At 49.5% G+C, this 18,727-nt stretch overlaps 1 protein-coding gene across 3 annotated transcripts; it reads left to right on the plus strand.

The window, feature by feature from the left end:
- The first annotated feature begins 122 nt into the window (after positions 1–122).
- Positions 123–18,062, plus strand: LOC147256728 (sodium- and chloride-dependent creatine transporter 1). Of its 3 annotated transcripts, XM_086214959.1 has the most exons (14): positions 123–1,132; positions 2,349–2,651; positions 5,902–6,033; positions 6,463–6,799; positions 7,432–7,564; positions 9,830–9,964; positions 10,077–10,180; positions 12,007–12,131; positions 12,239–12,351; positions 15,961–16,101; positions 16,296–16,398; positions 16,495–16,595; positions 16,679–16,849; positions 17,028–18,062. In XM_086214959.1, exons 1-14 carry the CDS (start codon positions 1,102–1,104, stop codon positions 17,154–17,156), a joined length of 2,058 nt encoding a protein of 685 aa, XP_086071085.1. In that variant the 5' UTR covers positions 123–1,101; the 3' UTR covers positions 17,157–18,062. The 3 variants fall into 3 exon arrangements, with proteins under 3 accessions (XP_086071085.1, XP_086071084.1, XP_086071086.1); XM_086214958.1 differs by lacking the exon at positions 123–1,132 and having other exon boundaries at positions 2,003–2,651; positions 17,028–18,061; XM_086214960.1 differs by lacking the exons at positions 123–1,132; positions 2,349–2,651 and adding an exon at positions 4,207–4,363 and having other exon boundaries at positions 17,028–18,061.
- The last annotated feature ends 665 nt before the right edge of the window (positions 18,063–18,727 follow it).

An 18,727-nucleotide genomic window follows, 5' to 3' on the forward strand; every position in this document is an offset into this window, starting at 1 on the left:
CGACTCCAGAAAAAAACTCCCCAGCACAACAGGAACAATGAAAACCCAGTGGAGAAGGTGACAGTACAGTGTAGGAACTGCAGTACTTTGGTCCAAATACCACTGGCAGGATGACGGCTGGTCCCTGATCAGTGGCAGCGTCGTCTGTGTCACAAACACGTTTTTATGATGTTTCACATTTGCTACATTGTTTTGTTTCCTCGTCGCGAGGGAAGCGGGAACCGGAGACATTCATATTTGATCAGGATCCTGGCGGACGTCTTCGGGCTGCTGACGTGCCGCGGCTGCCAGACGCCCTCGTCTCCACGTCCCGCTGCAGCAGCTGGAACAGGCCTGCAGCTGGCCGTCACCTCCGGTTTGCTTCCAAGTGGGACTTTGTGAAACCCGAGTGGAATCGAATAATTCTGCGGTTCGCGTCCTCCGGCCGCGGGAGCTGCGTGAATGAGGACGTGACGGCGATGAGATCGGCTGGCGGGTCAAGGACGAGTGCGGGATGTTAAAGCCTCCCCGCGACTGCGCTCCCTCCTCCAGCCGCCACTGCTGCTGATGCTGCGCGCACCGCCGGGTCCCTTAGCCAATCACGTCACACGGCGGCGGGAGGAGGCGGCAGGGAGCGTCCGGACCGACCGACCCGAGCGATCCCGTCCTGCGTCTGTCCGTCGTTCCGCGGTATCGCGCTGAGGCTGCCGGGCTCCTGACTCGGCCGGGAGGCAGCGGATCTCAGCTCCAGCGCAGCTCCTTCTTCCTCCCGCTGTCCTCCATGAGATTCTTCAGGCTGACCTTCAAGTGCTTCGTCGACTGCTTCTGAGTCTCCGAGTCAACGGCTGAACTGACCGCGGCGCTTCGTGAACATTCGCCCTCTCGGCTGAGCTGAGGGCTTCCACCGTGAGATCTACCCTAAAACTGCGATATTTTTATTTCAGAAAGGCGACATAACAAACTCAGAATATCAAACCGGAGCAGCGGGGCTGTGTCGGCTGCACCTCCGCCGCTCCGAGCCGCCTGCGCCGCGTTAGCTCGGCGCCCGCGGACGTCTCGACCCGCCGCGGCGGAGCTTCTTAGAGCCCAGAAACTCATATTTCTGTGCGGGTCGCCGGCAGCATGTCGCCCGAGCTGGAGGAGACCGGTCAAGGTGAGTGAGACGCGTCCGCTGCTTCACGTTGGTGTGTCGGTGTGTGTCGGGGGAGACCGGCAGGAGCAGCCGCCGCATGCTGGTGATGGAGGCATCCTCACCTGCCCAGGCGGCGCGCGCGTCGGCAGCCTCCCCGGACCTCTCTCATCATCATTGCCCCTGAGATTCGACCGAGTGCAGCGATGCAGCAGCTCCCCTGGAGAACAGAGGGCTCCCTGGGGGGGCTGGTGGTCATGGGCACCAGATCGGCCCCCCCTTGAACCCCCCACCCCCACCCCCGGAAGAGACTTTTAGGGGCTTTTAAAGACTTGCAGGCTGAGGTGCAGGTACGGTACGTTGTTCTGGGAGCTGGTGGGTGCCAGCTTCCTGCTCTCCCTGTACGTGTATGACGCGTCTGGATGACAGCTGCCTCAGGTGGACTCAGGTGACCAGCGGGCTCCTGCAGGTCAGGGCTGTCTCAGCTGGAGGCGCGTCCAGTTCCCACCTGAGAGCAGCAGGTACTCAGCACCTCTCAGCTGCTGTACCTTAAATCCCTCCCTCACTCCTGACGTGACCCTCATCATCGCAAAGCTCACGTCTCCTCTCACCTTCCCCACCTTCCTCCCTCCTCTGCTCACTCCCCCCCTCAAACTGCTCTGATCTGGATTCAGCTGCCTCGCTTTGCACCCAGCGGAGAGCAGCTGGCGCGGATATCGTGGAACGGCCCTCATGACGTCACACGCCGTACGTATTTATACGCGCATTTTTGCAGTGGCCTGTTTGAAGGAGAGAACATGGTTGACGGACGGGAGCGCTCCTGCAGCACTCTCGTCTGACCCGCTGAGAGGATGGGGGGGGGGGGGGGGGTCATGGTTTTAGTTCCAGTGCTAATGGCGTGAGGCGGTTAATTAAAGCCTGTTCGGCGGTGAGGGTGATTATAGCCCTGCTGCGTCTCAGTCTCTCAGTCGAGGTCCCTGTGGTGACGCTTCAGTGCCTGAGCTGGACTCTGGCTCTCCCTGCGTCTCCTCCACTCAGTCCAAATGTTCCCCGGGAGACTGTGGTCCATCCATCCAGTGCCGATGTGTGATGTCAGATTGAGTGTCTTCCATTTGAGTAAACATGTCTGATGAGAAGAGCGCGAGTGGACTTGTGTTCCCGGGATTTGCTGCTGTCCTTGTCTCCATCCTTTCCGTCCTGGAGCTCCTCACACTCCTCTGCTCCCTCTCGTCTCCCACAGGTGACATCAGTCTTCCCCAGCTGGAGGCAGGGACCCTGTCTGAGGAGGAGGGAGGAGGATCGGCTCACCCCCTGGTGCCTGCTCCTGGTGCGGGGCCTGGGTGCGGGGAGGGCGGAGGTGTCGGCCTGCCGCAGACACAGGATGGAGCGACAGCTGGGACTGGAAACGGGGCTGTGGCGGTACCAGCCTTGGAGCGAGAAACCTGGACCAGACAGATGGACTTCATCATGTCCTGCGTGGGTTTTGCTGTTGGTTTGGGCAACGTATGGCGCTTCCCGTACCTTTGCTACAAGAATGGAGGAGGTGAGCTCCCGTAGTTGAGGGTTACAGAGATACTTCACCCCAGAACTGTATTTGTCCCTCAAGTACTCACAAGTACTTATATTTGCCACTGCATCACTTCTTTGTGTCTCCAGAATGCAGAAACAGCCAGCCACGCATATTTAGCTTGAAGTGTATTTACAAGTGCTAAACTAGGAGGTTCAGTCCCCGTCCTCTTGCTCAGTAATCCACCAACGGTGGTGTTCATGGATTTAGATCAACCAAACTCTGCACCAACCGGTGACCAGCTGCAGGCCAAGGGACGCACTCCTCTCGCTCCTTCACCCTGGCGCCGGACTTGCATGGTTCTCCTTGGTTGGTTTGATCTTCAATTAAAATGTTAGTGGATGACTGATCATAAACCTGGATTAAGAAAACCTGGATTTCACCAGGCGACCTGCACAGTTAGTGAGCAGACAACAGTTTAGCTGTACTGGTCACTAAGAAGTGATGCAGGAGGGAAAACACCTTGGAGAGCTGAGGGCTCCTGTTAGCGAGTACTGGGGAGCAGCTATGAAGTACTGTGACAGATTTTACTGCATCTGTTCGGTCCAGGCTGATGGAGCGCGGCGTGTCAGCATCTCATCAGCTACTTCAGCGGTGGACTTTTACATGCTGGAAGTTGTGATAATAGTTGTGCGTGTCGAGGGACCGGAGACACCTGCGGGGTCCGGGACCCGCAGCCCAGGGGGCCGGCGAGGGCTGAACATCGTCCTCCAGTCGTGGCTGTGACTGTTGAATGCTGAGCTGCTCTCAAGTTTTCAGCTCGCTACTTTACACTGGAATTGAAGAGGCTTGTATTTTCTTGTGTGGCTCCCTCAGAGAGAGGGAGTTGTAAATGAAAGTGAGAGAAGGCGCAGGGCTGCGTGGCTGCAGGGCTGCGTGGCTGCAGGGCTGCGTGGCTGCAGGGCTGCAGGGCTGCGTGGCTGCGAGGCCGCAGCTGAGATGTTGTGCCCCCCCATGCATGTAGGTGCCCTTTGACGAGGAGAGGCACAAGTCGTCCTACAGTTTTCCTGCCTCCGTACATTTCCTCTGCAACCCTGCTCGTAGTAACCTGTCCTGGTTGTGACCTCTGACGTCTCCTTCTTTGTCCTCCTCCTTCTTTGTCCTCCTTCCCCTCCCCCCTGCACCACCGTTTCTCTGTTTTCTTATGAGGGTTTGCTGGAATTAACCTGAATGCTGTGTGTGTCTCTTGGTACAGCCCCCGTCTCCCTCGTGTGTGTGTGTGTCTTGTGACCTGTGGGTCTGATACCCACCTTCTGGTATCGTATAACAATGGCCGGCCTCACACAGCCCCCCCCCCCCCCCCCGCTCCTGCCCAGCGCTCATGTAGCATACAAAGGTGCTCTCTCCCACTCTCCCGATAAGGAGGCATATGGATATGTCACACAATGACCTGAGCTGTGACTGTGTGCTCTCGTCTCCTCCTTCGCTACATTCGCTACACACTCATGGCGTGTCCTTGACCAGCCCTGGCCGGGTACACCTTGAAACACAACAACAGTATCAGATAAGAGCTGGGACTCTGACTCAGACACTTTTCCTCCTGAAACAAGGTCGCACTTGAGCCAAAGACTGTCAGTGTGGTGTGTTTGATCCACTGCTGGTTCTGATGTGTCTGGTCCAGCTATGATGGGAGAGGATTTTCTGAAGCCTGTTGAAGCAGCAGTTCCTCAGCCAGTCTGCTAGCGAATGTAAGCAAGAGCATTTCGTCCATTCATTCCTTTCACGTCTCCCTCTCTTGCTGTCTCTCTCTCGCCCTCCCACCCCTCTCTCTGTTCCTCTCGTGAATGTTTCCTTATAAGGCTGCAGCCCTGTGCTCTCAGCGGATGACATAAAGAGTGATAGTCTGAATGAGGTGAAGTGTCAATCAATAATGCTGTTGCAGAGCCGACCGCGTCGATGCCTCGGTGTATCATTTTTGTTTTTGCTGAACCTCCTCTGCTGTCCCACTTTCTCTGCCTCCCTCCTCTGATCTGTCCATCTTTCCCTCCTTCCCGTAGCCTGCCTCTGATGTGCGTCACAGCTGGTCATGTGACTCTTTTCTCTTCGGTGCACTGTAGTGGCATCACCTCGTTACAGTGCTGTTCAAACCACATCACTGAGAACTAGACGTCCTCTCTGGTTCTGCTGCGTGTTCATGCTCATTTACAGGCCAAGAGTCTGAGGAGATGGTGAAGAGGACGCTGCTGCCTATCAGAATGAAACCAGTCCTCCATGTCTGTGTCAGGACCAGTAACTCCTGCGGGAGTCCATTGTTTCTTACCATCTTCTTTTGAAAGTCATCCGTCTGCCTCGTTTTTTTGCCAAGACGCTCAGAAGATGTGTGGATGGGAGACGATAAGGTTTATCTCCCACAGAGACTTCCAGTTCAGCCCTTATCTTTGTCCTGGTCTGTGCTCGGCCCTGGCTGCCACCCAGCGTCTCTCTGTCCTCACTCCCTCTGTTACTGGCTGTCCATGGACTAGAAGCTGAAGGGTGAATACTTGCTGATAACCAGGTGATCCCACAGAGCTTTAAAGCCAGGTGTTTGGTTCTGAGGGTGTTTGGAGAGGAACATCAGTGTTCTAATGAGGCTGGTTCTGATCCCTGATCCCTGAATAATACTAGTTATGACATGGTGTAAATAAGGGTTCATCGTAGTGATGAGTTCTATGAATTTGTGTTCTAGATCACAAAGTCAAACCCTTTATTCAATATTTCTCTGCCAGACTGTTGGAGAATTATGCAGAAACTTGCTAGAGTTTCATAAACATTCCACTTCCTTAAACTTTTTATTTAATTATTAATTTATTTATTTTATTTATTTTATATAAACTTAAACTGGATTTATGGAGTTATCAAGGCATTGAAACGACAGTTTCTTTATCCCAAAAATACTTGAAAATGACTTTCCTATGAGCTGTTGTCCCCCAGTGACATGTGGGATAGGGGACATGGACCAGCACCACCAGTGGCCGTGCCTCTAAAGGACTTAGGGTCTATAAACAAGTCCACACCAGGACTGCAGCCACTGACCCTGCTGGCTGTTGCCTTCGTTTCCAGGGTTCATAAAGAATGTTGAGTGTCATGTGATGAGGTGTGATAACCAGGAACAGATGAATCTGAATTCATTGGAACAAATATGATGTGACACGTATTTGATAAAGTGAGATTGTCCCTATTAATGTTTCCACCTGCCTTTCCTGGACCACGTGACGCGTGTGTGACGCGTCTTTGTCTCCCGTTGCAGGGGTGTTCCTCATCCCCTACATGCTGATCGTGTTCATCGGGGGCATCCCGGTCTTCTTCCTGGAGATTGCACTGGGACAGTTCATGAAGCAGGGAGGGGTCTCTGCCTGGAACATCGCCCCCCTCTTCAAAGGTACCTCAGACTGTCCGAGAACAGATGGAATCCTGGAGTCCAGGCCTGACACTGGTCTTATTCACAGATGGGAATTCACAATGATGGTACTGATCCAGATTCCACTCCGTAGTGTGCACTTGACCAAGAACCCGTGGCACCGTGTTATGAGACTCATCGCTGATCCACGCGTCCTGCTCAAGTTAAATTCTCCTTCAAAATTAGAATCCATTGCAGTCGAATGTTTTTCTGCATATTTGTAGCTCTTTGAAGAAGTGCTGTGTGCTTCACTACAGCCTCTGATAACCTTGAACACCGGGACAACAACCTTATAACCTCCGTGATGTTCGAGACCAAAAACTCTGGTACCAGAATCCGTTTCAGTGGATGTCTCTGTCTCTCTCTCTTTCTCTCGCTCTCTCTCTCTCTCTCTGCCCCCCCCTCTCTCAGGTCTGGGCTTGGCCTCCATGGTCATAGTCTTCTTCTGTAACACCTACTACATCATGATTCTGGTGTGGGGCCTCTACTTTCTTGTCCACTCCTTCACCAACCCGCTTCCTTGGGCCACCTGTGGACACCCCTGGAACACCCTGAACTGTACACAGGACTTCCGCCGCACCTGCCACAACCGCAGCGCTGCCCAGCCGGCTCAGCCATCATCTGCTGTTACCCCCTCCAACCTCCACTCCTCCACGCCCCCGCTAAACCTGTCTGCTGTCCAACTTCTCCTCAACAACAGCTGCACAGAGACTGAAAGCCTGCGCTCCCCCGTCATCGAGTTCTGGGAGTATGTCGTCCCTTATCAGGAAATTGTCTTGGAGGAATTGAGCAGGGCGTCACTTGGTTGTAAAAATTGTGTTTTATGATCCCAACTGTATGATCTGCTCACATTTGCACCTCACCTGCTGCTGTGGGTGTGTCTCTGGGTCTGGATTATTTCCAGTTAAGCTTCTGTGTTTAATTTTTAATCTTAATTATTATATAATATTATTTAATTTTCCACTTTATGGCATTAACAAAGTCTATTTTGACTCCTCTGCCCAGGATGTTTTCATCCACATCTGTGGGTGTGTTCATCCGTCCGTTGGCGAGATTACGCTCCAGCTACAAGGCCGAGCTTCAGCGAACAATTTACAGAAGAAGAACTCGTTTAATTCTGGAGCCCATCTTTTAAATACAGTGAAAATGGCTCCTTATTGACACAGTGGCTGTCTGTCATCAAGATGACGCAAAAACTACCTTGTTGAATGTCATAAAGTGCGATTGGAGGCGGGCCATAAGTCAGACGAGCGAGAACTGTTCAGAGTTCCCTGGATTGTTGAAGTTATCCACATATTTACTTTCTTTTACTGCTTAAGTGTGTTTGCCAACTACTTGTTTTTGTTCTCTGCTGTTTTACTTGTGCATTCTTGGCCGCAGGCGTAAAGTGCTGCGTCTGTCTGGTGGGCTGCACGAGCCCGGCGACATCAGCTGGGAGATGGTCCTGTGTCTCATAGCCACCTGGGTCATTGTTTACTTCTGCATGTGGAAGGGAGTCAAATCCACCGGCAAGGTACAAGATGTTTTCTTCCCCCAGTTCATGAATGTTGAATCAGATGCCGTCCTGCGGGTTTGTGGAGAGCAGATGAATATTAACGTCTTCACCACGACGCTGTACATGAATGTTGCCTGCCCCTGTCAGGGTTCGCAGAGGGAACTGTTCATGGCTTCATGCAAAGGTTGAAATAATTGCAGCATTTTGCCCTCTGACCCTGGAATCAGCTTTGGTATGTGAGAGGATCAGGGTCTAGACCAGGGGTGTCAAACTGGTCCAGTCCAGCGCCGTGTGGCTGCAGGTTTTCATTCCAACCCAGCAAAAGCAACACCTGATCCAACCAATGAGCTGTGAGGACACAGCTTGATTGATTTAAGTAGATTCAGGTGTTGCTTTTGCTGGGTTGGAATGAAAACCTGCAGCCACACGGCGCTGGACTGGACCAGTTTGACACCCCTGGTCTGGGCGGACACACACATGAAGCCAAATATCAGTACACGCATGTATTCTTCTGCTAGCTGTGTGGTTGCAGTTGCAGTTTTCGCTCATGTGTAAGCTGCCTCTGACCCCTGGTTCTCTCTGTGGTAGAATCCACAGTATTAGTACTACTCTTCACTGTGACTTCCACTGAGTTGCAGTGTTTTCTGGTGCAGCCACATCATGATTGCATCCTTCTTTCTCAGTATTTGGAGATGTGTGTGTTTGCATGCTGGCATCTCCAGAGCAGCCAGAGCTCAAAGAGCGAGAGAAACAGAGCGAAGGAGATTGAGGCAGCCGGAGCTGTAAGCCGATTAGTAACTTTCCACCATGTAGATGTTGGAAAGTTGGAAAGGGGCTTTTCTGCCCATGTTCACCCCAGATCAAGGCAAATATGTGCTTTGTCACTGCTTTACTAATTTAGCTGGGACTTCTACTGGGGAGCAGGGGGCAGCGTTCTCAGTGTAACATGACAAAGACGACTTTTAAAATGTCTGCCAAAAACCCCTGCGATCACAGGAGGTTTACAAATTCTCTGGCTTTCCATTTACAGGCGACTTTTTCTTCAACGTAACATGCAGTGTTGTGCTAGTTACTGCAAAACAGTAATTAGTTACAGTTACTAGTTACTGCAATTCAAAAGCAACTCAGTTGTTAAAACCAAAAAGTAAAGCATTACTATGAAAAGTAACTATTTAGTTACAAAAAGAAAGGTCAGAACTGTCAACACTGTGAGCTCTGTCCTGCTTGACATGCATTTTCATCACTGAACTGAACTCTGCTCAGCGATGTGTTCTACATTCATACAAACACTAAGAAGTTTCAAAGTGATTGATTATTGATTGACTTTAGCCTGGCTAGCAGTAGCACTCCCTCGCTGAAAAGAACAACTCAGGTGCACGGGGTGAGGTGACACCTGTGCCGGTCCCTGACCCGGTCCCTGACCCGGTCCCTGACCCGGTCCCTGACCCGCTAGCTTCAGCAACATGATGCCTGGATGCGTTCATAGATGAGAGCTGCTGTTGCGGCCCCAGAGAGGCTCTTAGTGCCGAGACACGAGTTGCATTCAACATAAACATGTTTCTCCTTCTGCTCAATGAAGGAGAAGTAGTGAGCGCACGTCCACGTGGAGAAACTCGCCCGAGGTTCGGCCATGATGTCTTGCACATTCTTGCTGTTATAAGCAAACACGCCCCCACAGCGCAGCTCCCCCCACACACACAGAGGAAGTAAACACAAGTGGCTCAGCCGACACAGTAAAATAAACTAATAAACGGATCGTTTACTCACTATAACTGAGTTATTGAATTTTAAAAATAATGCGTTTGATTATTAGTTACTGCCAAAGTTACTTTTTTGGCAGTAACTAATAACGCAGTAACTAATAACGCAATAACTAATAACGCAGTAACTAATAACGCAGTAACTAATAACGCAGTAACTAATAACGCAGTAACTAATAACGCAGTAACGCGTTTGTCCCAACACTGGAGACATGACAGGGCCCATCCCGCATCCACTACAGGGTGGACCTAACGGGCTTCCACTTAAGACTTGAATACTTGCAAAGCAGGTCGTTGCTAAATGGAAGTGCTAGAAACGTGAACCGCATCTGATGGACCACATTGATACGCACTGATCAGTCCGCGATCTTTGGATGTTCTTCATGTCATGTGAGGACTTGCCATTGAATTATGTGAGTTTTACCTCACATGACTTGAACCTCACCTGTCCACCCCTAATATACCCTACACCCTGTTTCTACTGTGTCTACTGTATCTCTACTGTATTTCCATCTCTCTGTAGGTTGTGTACTTCACAGCTCTGTTCCCCTACCTGGTTCTGGTCGTCCTTCTGGCCCACGGTGTCACTTTACCTGGAGCTCTGGATGGGATTGTGTACTACCTGAAACCAGACTGGTCCAAACTTGGAGAGGCACAGGTATGACATCATAAGCTGTGTGCATTTGTCTTTGAATATGAGAGATTTGTACATTGAATTCTAAGGTTTGAACAACGGTCAGTTGTTTCTGAGGCGATTCTTTTTGTGGTAGGTGTGGATTGATGCCGGCACCCAGATTTTCTTCTCCTATGCCATCGGACTGGGCGCCCTAACTGCTCTGGGCAGCTACAACCGCTTCCATAACAACTGTTACCAGTGAGTTTGAATGAACAAGAACACCAACATCATTACATGACCCATACTGGCCATTATCAAGTAAATAAAAGTGTAAAATACAGACCAATATTTTTCAGAAATGCTTTGATTCCACAATAATAAAAAAACAATCGTAACAGAAAAATGAACGAAATAAATACGTAAAATTCTTCTACAAGTGCATGTTTGCAGACTTCCAAAAGCTTTCTTAATCCAGGCCATGACAAAGCGAGCTGAACATACAACCTACATTAAGGAACTGTCATGTGACACAGGTCCGCTACGTATGTTTGTTTTGACACGAGTGAATTATAAAAGTATCGCCTCAAGCCCCCCTTAATCTCACATTAAGGCTCAGTGGACGTAAAAGTTGTGGTGCCATGCAACACGGCGAGATATCACGGTAGTAAGGTAACATTATCGATACCGTCCAAGTAGCGAGTGTGGATCTATCAGCAGCATCGAGCCGCCCGTCCTTAACGAGAATCGGGCTTCAGATCCTTTGACAGCAAGGACACAACCTCAGTGTGTCAGAGGAGTCTCCTGCTCCTGAAACGAGAACATCTGGCTGGTAACCTTAGATATTCCAGGAGCATCGTGATTCCAACAAAGCACGATTCTGTTTGGATGTATTTGTGCTGATGCCATGTTGTTGTGGTCATCAGTGTTACAAGAATTGTGATTCAAGACTGCAACACTAACAGAGAACACGTGGTGGTCCATGCGAATGAGTTTTGACTGTGTCCTTACGCCCAAGAACAAACAGCATTTTATTTTGAAGAACACGTTCCGTGGTGGTGGAGGAAGCTTGTAGACATAAACCGGTGCAACTGAGCTTCCGTTGGTTTCGTTGATTGTGTTTGTCGCTGCAGATGAGCTCACCAGCAGCCAGAACCAGACACGTAAACGTGCAGACTCTCACGAGGCAGTTTAGTAGATCATTTAGTCGATCTCAGCGATGGCTGCATGCATGTTTGGAATGCCCATATTAAGAGGAAGATGAGGGATATCCTGCCATCTCGCTGCCTTGACCTTAATTGGAAGTTGACAGAAGAGTTGAGAGTCTGAGGTATGTCAGCTGAGCTCTGCCTCTCATACCCAACGAGACGAGCCAGGGAGTATCTGCTGAGATGTGTATTCTTGGATAAAAATGTGTCGTACAAGTAGTACTCAGGACTCAGTATTTGGATTGTTCAGTCACTCTTAAAAGAGGAATTTAGTTACTGTGTGACATGATGAATATCACAGTCAACACGCCCAAGCAGAGGCGAGCCAAAGTACACTGATTTATAGTAGAAGGACTGGTTCAAATCTTGTACTCAGTAAAATAAGGAGATGGAGTTCCAGTCGTGAACTCGTCCAGGTCTGTTCACGCACAGAGCAAAGTGTCACAGCAGATGTTGAAGGTGATGAACAGCCCACCATTACTGAGAGTTCTGGCCCTCTGAGGAACCCAGCAGTTCGACCTCTGACAGACATTAGTGCTGCATGCTTGCACCACAGTTCCTTTGTCTTGGTTCTTTTTTGGTTCTCTTGCCGAATCGTCAGCAGTTGCTGATCATTGTTGTGATCTTGATCTGAGCATCGACTCACTTGTTGATCTGAATCCACTGGTGTTCCTCTCAGGCCTCACACAGTGCGGTTGTTGGGCATCAGAGAGCGCTGATGGGTTCTGTTGCTGTTGCCAGGTGACGCTGTCAGGATAGCCACATGTTGAGTCCTTCATCTGTAGTTGGTGTGACAGTGATGCTGGTAGCCTCAAGGTGTGTGAGAGTCCTGAGTGTGCTCATGTTGTGTTTGTCGTCTGTCTCTCTGTTCCTCTGTAGGGATGCGTTCGTTCTGGCCCTCATTAACAGTGGAACCAGTTTCTTTGCAGGCTTTGTAGTTTTCTCTGTGCTGGGCTTCATGGCTGCAGAACAAGGTGTGGACATCAGTAAGGTAGCTGAGAGTGGTAAGGATACTGCTACAAGTTCCTGCCCGAAACACAGTGCAGTGAGCTGCTGATCTTATGTACAGTACACAGATGCCATGTGGTTCTGAACCTGTTTCCATGTGCAGGACCGGGCCTGGCCTTCATAGCCTACCCCAAGGCTGTGACTCTGATGCCTCTGGCACCGCTCTGGGCAGCACTTTTCTTCTTCATGCTGCTCATTTTGGGCCTGGACAGCCAGGTAAGACTGCCTGGCGTTTGTTTGTGTCTGTGTTGGAACGAATGTGAGTTTCTCTTCTGGGCCTGTGGTCCAAGCTACGGTGCCACTGCTTCGATGTTTTGCTGTCAGCGAAGTTGTGGCTCCGCTTCCCTTCATCTTCATTTCCTGTCACACAAATGTGACACACTCAAGACATCATGTCCAATTTTAGCGTTGCATTACTTAGCAGCCTGGTTGTTGTGTGTCTGTTTGAGCCGATGCCTACGTGCATTGTTGTCCAGCCCAGGGATTTGTCAATGAGCTTCTGTCTGATTCACACAGAGAGTGTCTGTCCACTCTCCAATCCATTCATTTACTCTCACTTTCCATTGTTTCCCTCATTTCGTCTTCATCCATCTTCCACTTTTTCCTGCCATGGCCACATTGCTGCCACTTTGAATAAATTATGTGAAAATAGCTGCGCAGCTGTTATCCTTTGGAGGGATTCTGGAGGCTGGGACATGAAGCTGGTGAGGATGCATTGAAACATTCTCGTAAAGGGCGAACGGGGAGGTTTGTCTGAATGTGAGCCGCAAATCCCAGTCAGTCACGTCCGTTTATCAGTTTCTCAAAGAATGGCTGCTGACCCAGTACGGCCTCTCGGGGGGGTGCAGGAGTCCCTACTGACTGACATGGAGAAGCAGCCTTCAGCTTCAGTGCCCCCCACATGTCATGTGTTTCTTGTGTATCTTTACACTGTGCACTCGTGCTGTACAAATACACTTGCCTAGATTGGCTGAGCATTAGTGGCGCTGGATCAACATCCGACTCTGAATCTAACGTTACAACCTGAGCACCAGTGTGAGGTCTACTGGGGAAGCTGGAGATTACTGCCCCTTCACCTTGTGAGAGAGTGACCTGGCCAGGAGGTCAGCAGCACATCTCCTGGAACACTTTGAGGAAGTGACAGTGTAGATTAACAACAGCGTTTTCAGTAAAAAAAAATAAAAAAAATAAAAAAAGTGCAGGAGCTGTAACACAACAAGAAAACACCAAATTAAGATTTGAAAAACACAGGAGCTGTTCACTGGTCTCAGTGTCTGTCCCTCAGGATAGATCGTCAGTAGCGTCTTCCATGCCCCTCCCTTCAGAAAGCCTCCAGCAGCTTGCAGGCTGTTGCATGCTGAACACGCCAGTGATTAAATCTGAGTTCTCAAACTTGATGTTGTACAGCATTAAAACAGTCAAACTAATGCTGAAATAACTTCATCATGATGCAGATTTGAGCTACACATGAATTTAGACCAACCAACCAATGGAAAGCTTGTTTTCTGACTCCAGTTTGGTTTAGATACAGTTTGATGTTCTTCTCCCCCCAGCGACCCAGCTCTAATCCCTCTGTCACCATGGTGACCAGCTTCACCAATCAGCTGATGTCAACACAGAGTTGCTGTGCAAAGGCATTTAGCAAAAAAAAAACCCAGAGGTGTTGGTTTGTCCGTTGTGGGCTCCTGTAGATGCAACATGGCGGCTCCATGGAGGAGGAGCTGTGTAGATATGGAGGGTGAAGCTGATGAGACACAACACATCTTAGCACTGATGACTCTATGTTTGATCATTTTATCAGGAATGTCTCTACCTAACCAGCTGTCTCTAGCTAACCTGCTCTGTCTCTACCTAACCAGCTGTCTCTAGCTAACCTGCTCTGTCTCTACCTAACCAGCTGTCCCTAGCTAACCTGCTCTGTCTCTAGCTAACCTGCTCTGTCTCTACCTAACCTGCTCTGTCTCTAGCTAACCTACTGTCTCTAGCTAACCTACTGTCTCTAGCTAACCAGCTGTCTCTAGCTAACCTGCTCTGTCTCTAGCTAACCAGCTGTCTCTAGCTAACCTGCTCTGTCTCTAGCTAACCTGCTCTGTCTCTAACTAACCTGCTCTGTCTCTAGCTAACCTACTGTCTCTAGCTAACCTGCTCTGTCTCTAGGTAACCTAGTGTCTCTAGCTAACCTGCTCTGTCTCTAGCTAACCTGCTCTGTCTCTAGCTAACCTACTGTCTCTAGCTAACCTGCTCTGTCTCTAGCTAACCTACTGTCTCTAGCTAACCTGCTCTGTCTCTAGCTAACCAGCTGTCTCTAGCTAACCTGCTCTGTCTCTAGCTAACCTACTGTCTCTAGCTAACCTGCCCTGTCTCTAGCTAACCTGCTCTGTCTCTAGCTAACCAGCTGTCTCTAGCTAACCAGCTGTCTCTAGCTAACCTGCTCTGTCTCTAGCTAACCTGCTCTGTCTCTAGCTAACCAGCTGTCTCTAGCTAACCTGCTCTGTCTCTAGCTAACCAGCTGTCTCTAGCTAACCAGCTGTCTCTAGCTAACCTGCTCTGTCTCTAGCTAACCTACTGTCTCTAGCTAACCTGCTCTGTCTCTAGTTAACCTGCTCTGTCTCTAGCTAACCTGCTCTGTCTCTAGTTAACCTGCTCTGTCTCTAGCTAATCTACTGTCTCTAGCTAACCTGCTCTGTCTCTAGCTAACCTACTGTCTCTAGCTAACCTGCTCTGTCTCTAGTTAACCTGCTCTGTCTCTAGCTAACCAGCTGTCTCTAGCTAACCTGCTCTGTCTCTAGCTAACCAGCTGTCTCTAGCTAACCAGCTGTCTCTAACTAACCTGCTCTGTCTCTAGCTAACCTGCTCTGTCTCTAGCTAACCTGCCCTGTCTCTAGCTAACCTGCCCTGTCTCTAGCTAACCAGCTGTCTCTAGCTAACCAGCTGTCTCTAACTAACCTGCTCTGTCTCTAGCTAACCTGCTCTGTCTCTAGTTAACCTGCTCTGTCTCTAGCTAACCAGCTGTCTCTAGCTAACCAGCTCTGTCTCTAGCTAACCAGCTGTCTCTAACTAACCTGCTCTGTCTCTAGCTAACCTGCTCTGTCTCTAGCTAACCTGCTCTGTCTCTAACTAACCTGCTCTGTCTCTAACTAACCTGCTCTGTCTCTAGCTAACCTGCTCTGTCTCTAGCTAACCTACTGTCTCTAGCTAACCTGCTCTGTCTCTAGCTAACCTGCTCTGTCTCTAGCTAACCTACTGTCTCTAGCTAACCTGCTGTCTCTAGCTAACCTGCTCTGTCTCTAGTTAACCTGCTCTGTCTCTAGCTAACCTACTGTCTCTAGCTAACCTGCTCTGTCTCTAGCTAACCTGCTCTGTCTCTAGTTAACCTGCTCTGTCTCTAGCTAATCTACTGTCTCTAGCTAACCTGCTCTGTCTCTAGCTAACCTACTGTCTCTAGCTAACCTGCTCTGTCTCTAGTTAACCTGCTCTGTCTCTAGTTAACCTGCTCTGTCTCTAGCTAATCTACTGTCTCTAGCTAACCTGCTCTGTCTCTAGCTAACCTGCTCTGTCTCTAGTTAACCTGCTCTGTCTCTAGCTAATCTACTGTCTGTAGCTAACCTGCTCTGTCTCTAGCTAACCTGCTCTGTCATTCCATCAACACATTGATGCTTCATGCACATTGAAACATTCAGAATGTTGGTGAATAATTCAAACCTGGATGCTGAACGCTCTTGTTCACAAAATCAGAGGCGTGTTCCGACCTCTGAGGTTTGTGTCCCTCTATGTCTGCCCTCCTTCTTTCTCTATCTCTTCACTGCTTTTTCTTTTTCATTTCAGTTTGTAGGGGTAGAGGGTTTGATAACAGGAATCATGGACATGCTTCCCCCTAAATACGTCCTGGGCTCCCTGCGGCGAGAGGTGGTAGCGGCCATCTGCTGTGTCATCTGCTTCCTAATCGACATGTCCATGGTCACCGAGGTACGGGAGGATTGTCTACAGTTTTAAATGAAATTTACTAGTATTGTTGTGACCTGAATGGGATCCGCTGGATTTTATATATATATAAAACAAAGGAACCCAGCGGCGGGGATGAATGGAAGCCTAGAAATAGGTCACATCTCAAGTCTTAGCGGTGAGCTGTGAACGCTGACTGCTCTCTGTGTTTGTGCCAGGGAGGGATGTATGTCTTCCAGCTGTTTGACTACTACTCTGCCAGTGGCATCACGCTTCTGTGGCAGGCCTTCTGGGAGTGTGTTGTGATTGCATGGGTCTATGGTGAGACACGAGCTCAGCATTCAGTCTCTTCTCTGCTGCACCAACAACCACTGATTCAATACATTATCAAATTATCTTGATGTAACCCCCCCTCAGGCGCGGACCGTTTCATGGACGATGTGGCCCGTATGATTGGCTATCAGCCCCTGCCCTACATGAAGTGGTGCTGGTCTTACATCACACCTTGTGTCTGTGTGGTAAGTGCTGCTCTGTATGCCCCCCCCCCCCCCCCCCCCACTTGCTGTACCTGCCAGGTGCTGACATCGATGTGTGCATACAGGGAGTGTTCCTGTTCCACGTGGTGAACTACAAGCCCCTGACCTACAACACAGTGTACACTTACCCCTTGTGGGGTGAATTGCTTGGCTGGGCACTGGCCCTGTCCTCCATGCTCTGTATCCCTCTCACTGTTCTCTTCAAGCTACTGCGCAGCAACGGATCCCTGCGGGAGGTCAGTGTGCTTGGGTGCATGTTCATTCTGTGAGTGTATTCCATGCAGGAATGTGTCTCGTTGGATTCTGTCCTCCTTTTCTAACTAGTTTACTCAGAGTGCTGGAGCATCCATGGAGCAATGAATCGCTCTCTAATATCATCCCCCCCCCCCCCCCCCGCTTTCTCCCTCCACGCAGCGGTGGCAGCACTTAACCACCCCGGTTTGGGGCCGACACCACCTGGAGTACCTTGCCCCAGAGAGCGAGGCCAAACTGCTGCCGCCTGCAGGAACCAAGAATACACACCTCTTCGAAAGTGTCATCTAACCACCAGAGACCCCTAGAACACAGCCAAGGTCTCCCTTTTGATATCAGCTCACAGTCACACACCACACTGCCCTGCTGAGAGCAAATGCAGATCAGTAACCCTAAATTTCTTTAAACGGACCAAAGATTAGACGGGAAAAGAACTGAGACACACACCACAACCATGCAGTCATTATAGTAGTCCCTCTGCTTTCAGACTCTACCTCGCTGGCTCTCGCCTCGCTCTCTGCTCCTCGCCTTTGTGTTGTCCTGTCTGGCTCTGGGAGTGCGACGTTTCCAGTGTAGTTGTGATATTTTCCCTTCCCTCCATTTCTGTCAGACCTTCAAATGCCTCACGTATCACAAGCTGTCATGCCATTTTGTGAGCCGAGACCGAAACGATGTCCATGGAACTTCATGTCTGCTGGGTGTGTGTGTGTGTGTGTGTGTGTGTGTGTGTGAGTGAGAGAGAGAGAGAGAGAGAGCTTGGCAGAGTCTCCATTAACATGTGACATTACCTTTTGCTATTGTTTTCTGCCAACTGTATTATCTTCATCAACTGTACAAAAATACCTTCCATTTGTAAAAAGAGACGAAGCAGTACCTCTTCCAACTGTGTTATGATCTAACTTCAGTGTCCAGTGTATTGTTGGGTCTGTGAATCAATGTTCAGAGGGGATGATGATCAGTATTTCCAGCTGAGGGGAGAGAAAGAAACTTAAGGCTGAATTGTGTAAAAAGCAGAGGAGGAGGTTGATGGGAGGAGAGAGAGAAGCAATAAATGACCAGATGAAGACGGATACAATGTGTTTTCTATGGTCTCTTTGATTATTTATTCATATTGTATATATTTACAGAGTATTTTGGCTTGAATGCATTAAAAATATTACACTCACTAAAAATAATAAAGAGATATTTGATACATTCTGCTGACCAGTTTTTTTTAAAGCTGTCAGTTTAAGTGAGAACAATAGTGAGTAACACCCACAAATATTCTTTACGTTCACAGATGTGATCCATGATGTTCACACCTTCAAGGAACACTTGAGTCTTTTGTCTCGTTTGTTGCTGTAGCACCAATTTTTCCACTGGAAACAGTTCACAATGAAGGGTTTTGCTCAAAAATAGTTCTGAAGGTAGATGATAGCGTGATAGTGGTTGCCAGCAATGGCCGGCAGCTCCAGATGTCAGCAGCAGAATTAGATGTGTGAGTGCTGACTATAAACACTGCTGTCCTTTCTGAACGTGGCACCTAATAAACCAGAAGACACAAATGTGTGGCGTGAGGGACGCGTCTCAGAGGGAACGGCTCGGCCGTATCACTGACAAATATTTACATTTCATTGATGAATTGTGTTCCCTCTCTGGAGGTGCAGGAATATATACACACAAATAAACACACACACACACACACACACACACTGGAGAATCTTTTCAGGACGCGCCTCACACGCGAGTGTCCCTGACCGTCACCTTTCACTCAGTCTCTACTCTCATGCAGCCTATAAATACAGACTCTTAGTAGTCCTGTGTTACATTCTCCCACTCAGCTCCTGCCCCTCCTCCCTCTCCCTCCCTCTCTCTCTCTCTCT

The sequence above is a fragment of the Aulostomus chinensis genome, chromosome 9, assembly GCF_037954235.1.
Source record: "Aulostomus chinensis isolate RoL2024-O1b breed Wild chromosome 9, RoL_Achi_v1.0, whole genome shotgun sequence".
Lineage (NCBI taxonomy): Eukaryota > Metazoa > Chordata > Actinopteri > Syngnathiformes > Aulostomidae > Aulostomus > Aulostomus chinensis.

Excerpts from the sequence above, each read along its gene's own strand:
- LOC147256728 (XM_086214958.1), top strand. The coding sequence starts at position 2,231 with ATGTCTGATGAGAAGAGCGCGAGTGGACTTGTGTTCCCGGGATTTGCT. Across the intron at positions 9,965-10,076 it reads CCAAACTTGGAGAGGCACAG|GTGTGGATTGATGCCGGCAC; the intron begins GTATGACATCAT and ends TTTTTGTGGTAG. Across the intron at positions 10,181-12,006 it reads TTCCATAACAACTGTTACCA|GGATGCGTTCGTTCTGGCCC; the intron begins GTGAGTTTGAAT and ends GTTCCTCTGTAG.